The following is a 15241-nucleotide window of genomic DNA, read 5'->3' on the forward strand; positions in this document are numbered from 1 at the left end:
TCATAAAGGAGCACTGGTGTTGCAAGTATAAAGTGTGCGAGAGATTTTTCCTGTTCTATTCATATGGGGAGTAAAAAACATAGTTTGGCGGAAATGTACGAAATTTGGCAGAGCATTCCATTCTGTCGTTCCAATCAAAAATGCCAATACAACCCTTGTCATATGTTTCATGGAGTTACCGTAACGATGACCAGAACTCCCCATTTACTCTAATGGAAAAATGGCATAATTGACTTGCATGCATAACTTCAAATCATAACAACGCTGCCCAAGAACTGACTTCCTGTTTCGATCCAGCACACCAAAATTAAAGCGCCATCTTATTCATTAGTTCAACTTTCTTTCTGCCAAACTACTAACAGGCAAAACACTTAAAATGTGTCTATTTAATTATATTCTTGTAATGTTGCAAGTACCTGCTGAACTAATCAATGAGACGAGCTGTGTGCTTTTATTTTGCCGCGCTGGATCGAAACAGCAAGTCACTTCTTGGGCGGCATTGTTTGATTTGTTATGCACAGTCAATTGCACAATTTTACTAAACAACAAGGCCAAAATTGATGGAAACATTGGCTTCTCATTGGTTATACTATAAGGTTTTTAAAAATATGTAGTTTTCATACTCTCCACAAAAATCCCACAGAAGAAATATAAACATAGTGAACCGGACTAATCTGTTGCAATGCTGTTCCCATTCTGGGACATCATCGTCACCCTCTATATAACGATTTGAGACAAATTCCGTTTGATTGATAATTGTGGTGTGGTGTAAAATAGGGCTCTGCAAATCAGATGTCATTTTGTGCTTGACGTCTCTTATTACTACTATAAATTTCCATGCAGATTGACTAACCTCCGAGTATCACAAGAGAAAAATACCATTAAAAAAGGGTTATGGCAGGGGGAAATGGCTGGAAATGACAGATGACAGGAAATACAGCTTTCTAGCCTCAAATTACAATTCATTAAAAAGAAGCTTTCCAGACTATACAATTTCACACTGCACAACTATGACTTGAAAGCTGACATTGAACTGAATTGGGTTTTTCTCCGTTTCTCTGTTTCTGAAGACAGACTTTATACAAATGAGATAAACAGTGACAGGGCTCATTTACATTGTCTCGCGAAATAACTTGCCCAGTCGACTCGGTGATGCAAGACTTTGTGCTTTGAAAGTGACTCAAACCCACTCTGCCAGAACAGATAGCTCCCAGACTTGACTAACGCAGCACAAGGAACGCTCATCCATAATGGTTCCTTGGACAGAAGCCTAAACGTATTGTTAGCGAGCATTATGGCGCGCACATTTCGCGGGGTGCAATCCGGGCCACCGAAGCTCCAACTTTCCCTTTTTGAGGTCAGCCGTGGCTTCTCGTTCATTCACTGCTGCTCATGTGTGACAGAGACGCTGCTAAAAAGTATCCAAGGAGAGAAGCGGGGTGTTTTACTTCATCATGCGGTGGTAATAAATATGGCGGTGTACTCATTAGCTCAAAGCAGTGTATTTTTTTTTTTTTCAGGAAGAGGAGGGTGGCTTGATAAATAATGCAGGAGAAGAGGCTGCTGTTTGATCCTTGAAACAGAGGAAACCCAGGGACCATTTTTCTTCAAAGGCACGCGGTGCAGGTACAACGCTTCCTGGCAACGCTGTGAAGAACACTCAGTCCTTGGAACACTCTCATTACATTAGGCAGTGCTTAATAGGCTCTAGCACAAAATAGGGATCTTGTCTCAAAAAAAAAATAAGAAAAAAATGTTGCATTCACTATTCAGGCATTATGAGATGGCGGTTTCATTGTTGTGCTCAAAAAAGCCAACGGCACAAGGGAGAAGGATCAGATTGGAGAATGGGGTTTTGTCAAATGAAAAAGATGCTGCTGTTGGACTCGGAGGAAGCTGATAGTCTGCAGAGAGATACACTCACAATAGTGAAAATCTTGTTTTGTGTAGATTTGCATATGCTTGATTTGCTAGTACGAACATTATTATGTCAACAATGACGTGAACTAGTGATGCGTGGCTTGACCAACTCTCAACCCAGAGGTTAGGGCGGGTCATGTACTTCAAATATACGAACTTCACCTGCAGGTGGAGATTAGAAAAAAAACCTTTTTGTTTCTTCTTACATGGTGGCTTAACATAAAGTCCATGTTATCCATAAATGTCACTCATAGTAGGCTATGTTTTGTTGAATATCCAGCTTTATGGGGATTATTTAATAAATCTTGCTGATTCATAAAATTAGATAATCTTTTATTCAAACCTCAGCTGAAACAAAAACAAATGCCTTCCTCCAGTTTTATTTAAAGCAATATTAAGTAACTTGTTTACCTTAATAAATCCTAAACAAGTCCCTCTGGGGATAATACAAGGGATGATTGGAGGGTCACCGGACCGGAGGCGCCAATACACACTAATGGAATCACATAGAAGAAGCTAACAGGCTAATGGTAAAAAACTATGTGAGGGCTAGCGCCACTTAAACAGTATTCACAGCCAAGTTTGAGTGAAAAAAATTAATTGTAATTGGATGTACAATATCCCTCTCTTCCTTTGTCTTTTCTGTCAGCGTAGTATTTACTCTCACAGACAATTAAAGAGTTAAACAAATCGCAACTTGCTACGACACCTGCAGTTGCGCTTATGGCCTCTAGGGGCAAGAGTTACTTAGTACTGCTTTAATACACAAAAGTCTCCTATTCTCATCCACACTTCCAAACTAGATATTGTTTGTGCCAAAGGAATGGCTGTAAACCTGTCGATTATTGAGATTGACCAAAGTAGAGATTGTGATTTTGATTAAATTTCGATTCATTGCCCAGCCCTTGGTAAATGTATCATTAGCATGTTTTGTTTTCTCATTGTGTTTAGATGTCGCCTATAGCTCTATATGACTTTGATCTCTGGCCCAAGCACATCCGCGACAGACACATATGATGAAAACAATGGCAGCAGCAAGAAGCAAGGCACAGCTAAAATAACAAGGCGACAACTTCTTACTAACCCGAGGAGTGTAAGGTCGGCTGCTCCTGGGCCGAAAAAGTCGTCCAAAACATGGTAAAAGTAAAACCTCATGATAGTTTCTGCTCCCTGTTTCCTGATAATCCATAAGTGATTTCAAAGGTGTCCTCAGCGACTCAAAAACCAAACAAGCGCCATTCCTCCACAGTAAATTCACAGTCACATGAGGTCGGGTCAGCAATTCAAGTCAGGTTTGATTTTCAACGGCGGGTCAGAAATAAAGCTAACCCGTGCATCACTTATAAGAACTACTATGTAAAGTATGAAGTAAATTCAAAATAGTATCAAACAATCAATTCAATTATCAAAGTTATACAATCTGTTTTATTAATTGTCTGAATGTTCAATAGACAATGCAGGCCAGAGATCCTCTTTGTGCTTCTGAGTACAGATTTGTCGGTGGCCTAAACAAATCAAATCTATGGAGAATGGAAAAGTGTTTCTTTTTTCCAGCAGAAAGGGTCATTAAGTATAGTGCAAGCTTGTCTATTGTTGGTAGATGAGCAGGAGGTTTGACAGATGGCGGTAAATTAGGACAATATTCATGTCTTTTTTGATGTGGTCCCGGCCTGCTGTTGCGCAAAGTCTCCCAGCCTCAGGAGGGCAATGAGCATAAGTGTGTCCAGTCAGCACTGGGATGACTGTGTGCGGCAGTGCTCCACTATTTAGAGTCACTCAACACAGTCAAAGTGGCCAATACTGTTAGACGCTGCTTATCTCTGCACTCTGTCAATATTCTACTGCGCCGGCCGCCATTGATGCTATCTCCAACAAGCGCGCTGTGTGCCTTTTCAAACGCACCTGCCGAATCCGCTGTTGACGCCTTTCTGTGTGTGTCCGGAATCAGCAAAATATTCAATGTATTATTCAGCCCCTGCAACCAGTCTCATTGAAAGAACCTGGATTTGGTCGGAAAAGTCAAGTCGGCACACTTCGCCTTAATACACCCACAGCTCGACTTGATAAATTATTGCTTTCTGCTTGGCGCACACGTATACCCACAGCAGCGGAGGTTCAGTAAAAGTTCACTTCATATGTGCAACTCATGAATTTTTAAAAAGTGATTTATTGATTTTATTATGATACTGTGCTGTATATATACTGTGCTTGGTCATGTTTTTTTCCTCATGTTTGACGGTTTTAGGTCAAGCACTCCTTTCACGCTGCAGTAACTACGGCTTTCTGACCTTGGCGGACAACAGGTCTGTGTTGGGTCTGTGTGAACTGCCTGGCCATTCCCTACATGTGTCAGTAAGGGGTTTGTGTTCAGCATCTGATTCAACGCATTGGCCCCTGAGGTCCGACCCCCCTCTCCCTCCACATTTCACAGGTACATTTTGACCCTCCGTGGGAGGCTGGTGCACCGTGTCAAGGACACAGATCTCTGGCTAGGCTCTCATTGGGATATCATCTACTGTGTTTAGTGCCTCTACCCAAGAACATACACAAGCAAACACAGCACGCACCCTGCAGAAAATTAATCATTCAAATTTGAAATGGCTTGAATTCACAATATGATCTTTTTGAGCTTGATAGGTTAGACTAGTTTGGATTTATTTATTTACTTATTGGGGCAAGTTCATAGCATGCTTAACAGGGATTTTTAATGTACATTATTTTGTCACATGGACCTTTCAACAAAGTATTCAGTGGCAAATGAACAATTCACGTGCACAATGGCCGTTGATCATCTGCATAAACACTGCTGACCATGATGTGATTATATTCATTAAAATGTAAGTCAGAAAATGTTAAAATTTTGTATTTCATGGACATGATTCACAACATTTACAGAAGAAGAAGAGCAACAAGAAGAAGAAGAAGAGGAAGAGCAAGAAGAAGAAGAAGAGCAATAATAATAAGAAGAAGAGCAACAAGAAGAAGAAGAGAAACAAGAAGAGCAACAAGAAGAAGAAGAAGAAGAAGAAGAAGAAGAAGAAGAAGAAGAAGAAGAAGAAGAAGAAGAAGAAGAAGAAGAAGAAGAAGAAGAAGAAGAAGAAGAAGAAGAAGAAGAAGACTTATGAAAAGCTGTGATTTCTTTCTGCTTAAAACAATATTAAAATGGCGCTTGTCACTGGCAGATGGTTTAGACTATTCATAATGTTGTTTGAGGGCCCCTCTTTTTTTTATTTATTTAAACCAAATTGCGATATTCCAAATCCTTTAGATGAGCCATGAATGCCACAATTTCACACATTTGAGAGAAAACAGTTTCAGGCGATACAGCACAACACATCTGTGATGGCAAAGTCTAGACTTGGCAAATCACCAGCTTTGAAAAGCCCCTTGTCCAGGTGCATGTGCACAGCTGCTTAAAGCTAGAAATGGCTCTGAATCAAATCTCAACATTTAGAAATATTGAAAACTGTACTACTATCTGAAACCAGAGCCAAGATTAACAAAGAAGTATCTTCAATGAATATTCTGAATTTAAATTGTTTTTTTTTCTTCCAGGGCATCTATTGAAGGCTTCCTCAAAAAAAAAAGCTGAATTGTAACTGCAGTGTCGACATGCAGCACCACGATTATTATAACAGTCGAGGGCAGGAAGCATCAAGTCAACCATTTAATTTGGGAGCAGAGCGCTTTGTGCCAAATCAGCTGTGACTTTTTTCTTCAGAGGCTATTAAGAGAGCTGCACTTTAGGGCCAACTGTGAAAGCAAAGAACAAAAACAAAAAACACCTTACTTTGTTTTACTTACCCGCAGTGGAGTGCTGCTCATGTAAGCTGTCAAATACTACAGGCTATAGGAGTAATATTTTTACACCAGGGCTTTGGAAAATGGGAACCATCTGTTCAAGTGTATTGTGCTGGTCTAAAGACACCCTACACTGCACAATTATGACACAGAATGATTCATGTAATTAAACAGGAAACAAGATGGAAAACTGTTCAGCTCCAAGCAATAACATATTATTGTTATTCATACAAGAATTACAGGCTCTCACTTATCACTGCCTGACTGCTCTATCACCAATATATGAGTCGAGCGACGGTGAGTGACAGTAGATTATCATTAAGCTCCGAGTAAGGATTAAAAAAACTAAACTGATTGGTGATAAAGCTAGTTGTTTCAGAAAACCTGAACACCTAATGTGTATTAACTATGATTTCACTTTTGACCATTGAACACTGAAGCAGAAATGTGAAGAAAAACAAACAAAGCTAAGTTAAGAATGCAAAAATAATGCACATGAATGTAATGTTTGTAATGATGCAATTTCTTGCCACTGACTCTGGAGAACTATTGCAATTGTTCAGGTATTCAGGGAACACATGAGAGTTGTTTAAATATTAAACATCCTCTCTCTGTTTGTTTCTCATGGCCATAAAACTATGAATTTACATGTATTTATGAGTCTAGTAATTATATTTTCAAATCTCTAATAGGAATACTAAAGTTGAGAGTCCTCATTCTAAATTCTTCATCTGAAAAAGTGCTTTCATGTATAATAAGTTATGCATGATAATAAAAAGCCCATACAACATTTTCTATAAGCACCTTTATGACAGTGGTATTATGGAGAGCATAGCTAGAAATAGCAGGTAGTAAATATTTAATAGAGCCATCTGAAATGACATAAATCATGTTTTCAGGTGAGCTCATGTCTTATTAAATAAAGCCCGGCTTGTGAAGCCCCCTGCAGATGACATGTGGGATACATGCAACACCCCAGCAAGTGGGCTGGAAGAGCACCTTCATTAGCCAGGGTGCCAAGATCGCACAAACAACTCCTGCCAAATACCCCGCAGTCCCGATGTGCTTTTCTATTCACCCATTTTATACACTCGCTGGTTCATTCTTCAAGAAACAGAGCGATAAATAATATAGGCAGATCAAAAACATTATGACTACAGAAAGGCCATGTGACATTTAAAGATCACCTCTTTATCATGGCATCTGTAAGTGGGCGGGGTTACAGTCAAAAGAGTGTAAACCTTTTATGGACAAAAGCATAAAAAAAAAAAATTACAAAAAAAAAGAGGTCAGATTATTGAGAAAATAATTTGACCTTCTCAGGAGCACTTGACAAAAGAAGCCCTTGTGTCAAGTGCTCCTAGTCAAGTGGTCAGTATTATATCATTCTCTTCATAAGTCACTACTAGAGTATTCATGTAGTCCGACCGAGCAGAACAATATGACCAGTGATGTGCGAAATGAAAACCATGGATCATAGTTCTCTCATGACACCTACTGGGTACATTGTATACAAAGCATCATCTTAAATGGTGGCCCAAACAAGTGGGTCGAGTATCTCAAAAAGTGCACACCGTGTGGAGTGTTTTGGCATCGCAGTGCTCACTATTTACATAAGTGATTGGAAAGGCAAAGTGATAAACAGGTGTCAGGTGATGGATGTGTGAAGTAACGCTGGCTTGACTGAATGCACTCCTTAGATCTTGCTTAGGGCGGCGTATTTGTCAGTACGATAGTTAACATTATTACAATATTTCCAAAACGGAGCTGATTTTATTCCCGATGGGGTCAGCACATATGAAAGTCTAATTGGCCAAATGGCAACCGGGCTCAGCATATCAAGCATCATTTCAGTTAAGCACTCATCATTGATCCTTGTTCTTCACTTTTTCCATGTAAATATGAGTGTATTCATAAGGCTGATGCCCCGCTCACATGCCTGCGGCTAATGCGGTATAATGCGCTCACAAATGGAGTGAGATGCAGCGGGGGATGATAAGCGTGGAGATAGCTCAGACACACACGAGGAGAGCATGCCCGCATCGCTCCTCAAACAAGGATAAGCCAAATGCACACGTTCTGCCATGGTTAGTGCTTCTGATCATAAAACTGTCAGCCACATACATTCAATTATTCCCCTCCACAAAGAAAGCCATAAATATGCATGAGTCCAAGTGTATACCCTTGATGTTAAACCCTCCACGTGCCCGTAGCTCGGGCTCCCGAAGTGTGTTTAATATTCTGTAATTCAGACACTTCCCCATGCGCCGACACATTTTTAATTGCGTTAAATAAGCACAAGCTTTGTATGCAGCTGTGAGGCTGATTTTTGAAAACACAAGGTTGGAAAGAACATATGTTAATGGCGCTCGTCTCAGATTCCCTGTTGCTAGGCTCTGACATTAAAAAGTTACACTCTTTTGTGAAGTCATTTGTTACAGCTTTGACTGAAAATGATATAGTGTCTTCTCTGTTTCTACTCTACTTTTACCTGCGGGTACAAATAAAGAAACCCTGAACCTTGATTCCCCCTTCTGTTACTACTTATGCCTGGCAACAACAATACTCATGAATTCATTAACAACAAATAATAGTTAACAGCTATTGCTAAAATGTCAACTAAACACATTTCAATAGTGCAAAGAAAACGTTCAGAGAGGCACGGACTTGAATAACACACCCACCATGCAGATGGCATGCTGAGGCAAGGCGTCGGGTTGAATTTCCTTACAAATGATGTTTTATGTGAAGCTACACCCCCAGAAGACGAGCACTTCCTATCTGTTGGCTATGCCCCCAGCAAAGTCCAAACCTGGCCAGCTGTCACAGCGACTAAACAGCATCAAGCACTGCTAAAGTCATTTCAGCAGCTCAGCCGCATCACTCCATTTTATCCACTTATTTAGTTGGTAAAACGCTCATCTCCCCGGCGCTACACTGGACACCTGGTTTGGAGTGCTCAGAGCTGCTAATCACGTTAAAGAGCAGGGGAAATGAGGATGGAAAACTGCGGTCTGTAAGTACAGGGAAGAAAGCCCATCAGTGCACAGGAGTAAAGCTTGGTTCACATCAGTTTGGGATCCTTACACCATAAAAAAAATCCACCATTCTTTTGGTAAATAGCAACATATGAGCGAAAACAATACTATATAAAAAGAAAAAGCTCCTGGGTCAGTACACTGGTAAAAATATTTGAACGATATTTAGAGTATTTTATATTTCATCATTTCAATTGGTTCAACATGAACTGAATCCAATTATGTTATGACAACACAATTCTGATCTGAATCTGTGCCTTTAAATTCACATTTTATAAAGCCCACAAACAACATTTTCGACATGCATTTTACAATTTCTTGGAAACTACGAGCTTATTTGAAGTTTCCAAACATTTCCAGTGTTTAGCAAACTAGCTGGATTGTTAAAAGTTTGTTAAAGGCTCAAACATGCAAATCATATTTTTATGCAGATTTTGTTTTTCCCTGGGCTGAATTTGTATAGCATTATGCTCTGTTATTGTGGGCTGGTCACTTCTGCAGTCATAAGCACAGCCAAGTTAGAACAGGTGTTAATTGAGCTAAACAAACATTTCACATATACTCATCACGCTGCCAGCAATGGAGCTTTTGGCAAGACATAGCGCCCAACAGAAATAAATGTGATATGTAAAGTAATAGTGCTAACTCTATAATGAGGTAAGGAATTTTGAACTTGGAGAACGTTGGAGAGAATGTTGCCAAGAGATGGGAACATTAATGTAAATAAATATGTGCCTCTGTGTGAAAAATAGGTGATTTCCTCTCATGATTTTCTGTGAAAGATATAGTATTTTTTCACACAAATAAAAGTTGTGGCGTCATCAGACTGACTTTCACAGAATGACACGGAGACAATAGCCGCAAGTGAGGTCTTACCCTGTAGTAGTCGCTGCTGTAGATGTCCCGGGACATGCCAAAGTCTCCGATCTTGACCAGCAGGCCGTTGCCCACCAGGCAGTTGCGCGTGGCCAGGTCTCGGTGGACAAAGTGCTGTGAGGCCAGGTAGACCATCCCCGAGGCGATCTGTGAGGCGATGTGCAGCATCTGCGACAGGCTCAGCTCCCCGTTAGACTGCAGCGGCTGGCCGTCCACCAGGATCATGGCGTCTGGCCCGTGTGCTCTGTCAGACCGAAAGATGACACAGCATTGTTAATCAGCCCCAGTCGACCAGAAACCTGAAAACTGACCAAACATAGTCCTTAGAAATACTGTATAGTCATATCAATTATTCAGCAATTTTGTAATTGTGTGTTTCAAATTTGGTGGGGGTGGGTTCTTGTTGACTATTTGCTAGCCTGACTTCTTTCATGTATTTCATGTAGTTTAGTTTGCTCCATAGACATATGAGAACCCTCTGGTGCATTCCTGACAGACCAATCACAGTGAAAGAGGTTGATTTTACAAATTTATGTCTGATTTTCTTGAACCAAATCATTCAAAATGGTTCTTGCTGCAGTTTGATGTTGTTATCACCATTGTGCTTTGGCTTCTTTTTGTCATACAACACAATTTGTAAGTCAGCATCTGTTCAATACAGAAGAAAAAAAATCATCTAGAAATAAAATCTCTACAGAGCAGTGCCAACACCTAACTCTGTATAGAAAACATGCTGTAAATCAGGCAGATTGGCAGGCAAATTATTTTTACTGCCTCCACACCATTTCCACAGCAGCAGCAGAACCAGCTGCCACCACAGCCCCTCCATTATATCCTATCCATTGCTGGTGGCCTATAAACCTATCATACTCCCCTGCTTCACAGCACTGACATGAACACTGAATCTGTGTCTTATACATAACATCTGTGAGCATACTGATACAATAGATACAATTGATGCAATTTTTTCTGTTGCTGCGCATTAAGTTAAGTAGGTCATACAGGAAGTCTAAGTAAGTCATACCAAACCAAAACAAGTCGACTGGGGCAGAGCTCTTTGGTGCTTAGTTTGTCTGGGTAACAATGAAGAAGCCATTTCAGTAGGACTGCTCCCCGCTGCTCCCATCACCTCTGTCAGCGTGATTACAGGCTTGGCGCCACTGCGCTCTCGCTCTCTCATCCCTGTCTCGAACTTTTACTATCATTTCTGCTGTAACTGCCAGTATAATAATTGGGCACCGCAAGTCTCCAAACTCACTGCCTTTTGTCTCTGCATCAGTGGAGGGTCTCAATGATTTCGTGCAGTCCTCTTATCTGAACCTATTGTCACGTTCCCTATTCAACCCCTATTGACTCCTCTGCACATTTTGTCTGTTTAATGTGACCAACAGGACCGACAGACCAAAAATCAGCCACGTCTTGCACCTTTGGATGAAAGAATTTCATCATTCGCGACATCGCCTTTCATTTCAGCAATGATTTCCCAACAGTAAGTCTTCACGCACTCCTGAATCTACGTGCACACACTCAATCGTAACGTGTCATCTTTTCAACTATTGCCCAAACTTCTAAACTTGAGGAGGCCACACACACACTCGTACAGTCGCAGTGGGAATGTCGCACATCAAAGTCTTCTAATCCTGACTGCTCGTGTACGCACTGACATCAAGTAGACGGTTATTACCAAACACCGTGGAGTCATGTCACTTTGGTACAAGCTCATCTGAGGTCTCTTCCCAAGAACAGTTTGAAATCATGTGTCGCTTGCTGCTAGCAAACTGAAGGAAAGAAAGCAGCTACAGTATGAAGAAAAAATAAATAAATAAATAAATAAATAAGTAGTCCTCTTACAAGACTAGGGATGGGCAATATGGCTGAAAAAGAAATAGACATTTTTTTAATTATATTTTTTTATGACAAATAGAACTTAAAGGGACTAAATGGAAGTTTACATTTTTATACTCACTACTGCCACCTCAGGTCTTATGCTGTAGTTTCTATATTAATCTCCTCCATGACCCAAATTAACACCTTTTTGAGTGACAGTGCAGGATTTTAGAGGCCGTTGTGGTGAATAGGTCTGGGCTCATTCTACACATTATGACATTGCTGGAGCAAGTAGGGGTGTGGAAAATACAACATTTTAACATTTTAAATGTTTAAATGTCCCTTTGAATTTAAAGACCCTTTAAATTTCACACTGAAAAAGATTGAATGAATACACTGATTTATTCAACTTTGTGATAACACCTCAATAATATACTTAGACCGACAGCAAACTCATTATGAATTGAAAACACAATCAGGCCGATATTGTAAAATCCTCAAATATCGATCTAGTGCCAATAAAAGCCGATATCTCTGGTGATAGACTTCCCATTTTTTGCATAGGGAGGAGTAAAGTCAGGGCTTTAAAACATGTCCCCACAACTCAGGCCTCAGGGGAAAAGAGAAACATTGCAATGAAAATTGGCTAGCTTCAAGTCTGTTATATACAAGCTTCACTAAATCTCAGTCAATATGGACACGCTGCATGTCATTTTGCATCACAGAACCTGGAGAATTCCATGGCTGAGTTTTAACCGTCACAATTGTACTTTTGATCGTTACGCAAAACGCCGTGGGTAGCAACAGTATGCTAATCCTATCAGCAGCATGCAAATGCTATCGGCAACTAATCAAAGCTGGGACAGAAACTATGATTGAATCACATAAAGTAATAAAATAAAATCGGCCACTGCTGGAGTGGCCAAGAATTTGTTGTAACAGGGTTAAAGACAAGACATTTGGTCAAATCAGCCAAAAAAATCTTGGTCAAAAATAACGACTGTGCATCGGCATCGGCCAATAAAAATCCCCAAAAATCGGCATCGGCTTTAGAAAAACCCATGTTGGTTGACCTGATTTAAAATGACAAATGAGTAGGATGACAGAACTGTAAGGACTAGGGACACTCGTTCCTTCTCACAGGAGCCAAGTACATAAATAAACGCGGTGGGATCTGCACACAGAGCAGAGCGACACTGACATAAGAATCACAGAGTTAGAGACAAAACGATGGGTTCAAAAGCTCCGAATTGACGAGCATGGTCATACACACCAGAGAGGAACGGCTCGCTGCCAAATGAGTAACTCGCATGAGCGTCCGGCATCGTGTAACAGAACATTCCAGAGTTTCCTTCACAGACAGTAGCAGGAAAAGACTCAGATGTGACATGCAGAAGTGGTTTAGATCGTGACCAAACGATCCCACAAAAATGTCAGATCGTCAGCCCCGGAGATCGTGAAGCGATCTAATATCGTCATATCACCCCCCCAATACAAGACCTCATCTACCAGAACCACACAACTGAATGCATTTCACCAACTCATCTCACTTAAGTTCCTAGTTCTCTGCTACAGTGGACCCAAGAGCCATGTCTGTAGATATATTCAGTCTATGCTGGTGAGATGTGGCCGCACTGACCTGAGGAACTTGTTGAGGTCTCCGTGCTTCATGTACTCGAACACCATGATGAGAGGGTCGCCATCCACACACACACCGTAAAACTTCACAATGTGGTCGTGCTGCAGATTGGTCAGCAGCTCCGCCTCCCGCTGGAAATCTTTCCTCGCGGACAGATTTGGATCCTTCAGTGTCTGTAAAAAAATAAATAGATATATATTTCTTTGTTATTTTTTATTTTTTTTACAAGGACGCAGTAGACAAGCACATTTAATGAGCTATAATCGGCAAAAAAACACGAAGTGACTATTGAAAAGCTGAGAAAACAATTCCTTATCAGTCACTGGAAGTATCCTTGTTATTTCCAAAATGTGCCTGTGTGCCGAGAACAAACACAATGCTTTACTTGTCAGCGGGAGGTAACACATTCACAAAAAAAATAATATCACAATTACCAAATTAGAATCTAATGGCTTTTCATATTTTGGAACTTACAAAGAAACAAATTTCGCAGCCAAAGAAAACTCATGTTGCTCTCTTTTATATAATTTGTATTCCAACTGTGATTACCCAACAAAGGCACATCGTTTTTTTTATCCTGATCTCAATAAGAATAAGAACAGGGAAAACAGTGGCTATTATCAACCAATCAAACAAATCATGCTAACCAACAGAAACTATAGCCTTCGTCTCGGTGTCTAGGTGAGTCATATACATAACAAAAATGGTATGGAGCTACTCCTGCTTCAAAGACACTAGGGCAGTGGTTCCCAAACGTTTTGGAGCCACGTACTCCCTGAAGCTTTGGGTGACAAGATTGAAAACACTGAATATCACATGTAGTATTATGTTTATTTCCTACGTTACGTCGTCTGGGTGATTAAGGCTGTTAAGAATATGCAAATACAAAAAGGTGTGTTTTGCTTTGTTCCAGTGGACCAGGACTCAGCTGCTTTTGTCACTCATTCTGAACAGCAGACTCTGGTTTGGACGCTGCGCTCTAGCCCCGCCCCCTCTGCATCTCCTTCAGTCCTATTATCAAACCACCGGTACAGATTCAAGCGTGCTGGTTTAAGCTTTTGTTAAATCGAAGATAATTTATACGCGGGACATTATTATCTTTGCACGTGCCACCGCACATCAGCTGGTAAATTTAAATGCGTCAGCCACAGACAGACGCTTCTCCTTCCTCCCCCGCTCCTCGGATCAGAATGAGAGGAAAACTCCTGTTGCAAATCAAAGTCACCATCAGTCTGACGGCGCACAGCCTTCTCTCTCTTTATGACCGATATTACAGAAATTGCTACTCGATCAAACTCTGGCGCTGTTCACGTTAAAGGCACTGCTGTTGTAGCGAGGGCGGACTCTGCCTCAGCCGCGCTCCCGGTCTCCGCGGAGTTTTGCGCTCTCGGGTCCAAAGCGTCTCTTGAGGTTTGTTTCTGGAGTGACACACAAGCTCATCCACATCTGAATTATCAGTCTCTTTCGCCTGTATAAGTATGTTTCCTGTGCTGCGGTTTTAACGGGTCAATATTGATCAGATTGTGATATTTTATTTTTCTCTCCATAACGTCTTTGCGTACCCCGTGGGGCGCCGTACCACAGTTTGGGAACCCCTGCACTGGGGTAACTATGTGACTTTTGTAGAGTTCACCCTGGAGAGTAAGCCCAGATGATAGTTCGACACAATTAAAGCAAAGCATTTAATTTTCCTCTTAAAGGAACAGACCAACGTTTCTCCACGCTGAGATATGTTCCTACCTGAGCTTAGACGAGTTGATGCGTACCTCTCTGGTCTTTGTGCGTGTGTTCAGTCACACAAAAAGACCAAAGATGTTGTTAGCATTTAGTCTCTCCTCCCCTCCACTATGGGGCCAAACAGGGGTGAAGTTAGGAGCACTTTGACGTCTGCGCAGTAATGTCTTCAGAATTCTTTAGATATTACTGCGTGGAAGTCAAAGTGCTCCTAAAGTGTTACCTTACAATATAGTACCCCTTTATATCCGCTCAGAAAATTGACATGTTTAATTTAGTGTAACTATAGCTGGATCGTGTAACTACTCACGTAACCATACATTTTGGACCATACTGTTGCCATCAGTACAAAACATGCTCCTATGACCAGCTCGACACAGAAAATGCTATTATTCAGTGGGTAATC

The 15241-nt window shown here is 40.9% G+C and overlaps 1 protein-coding gene across 1 annotated transcript in view; it reads right to left on the reverse strand.

The window, feature by feature from the left end:
• ntrk3b (neurotrophic tyrosine kinase, receptor, type 3b) overlaps positions 1–15241 on the reverse strand; it is a 252649-nt gene that overhangs the window by 19961 nt on the left and 217447 nt on the right. Inside the window, exons 14-15 of the mRNA XM_079554795.1 lie at positions 13102–13274; positions 9636–9879 (exon numbers count right to left, since the gene is read on the reverse strand). Of these exons, the coding sequence (XP_079410921.1) occupies positions 9636–9879; positions 13102–13274 (417 nt within the window). The remainder of the gene's footprint in view (positions 1–9635; positions 9880–13101; positions 13275–15241) is intronic.

Source organism: Gobius niger (genome assembly GCF_951799975.1).
Source record: "Gobius niger genome assembly, chromosome: 4".
Classification (NCBI taxonomy): Eukaryota; Metazoa; Chordata; class Actinopteri; order Gobiiformes; family Gobiidae; genus Gobius; species Gobius niger.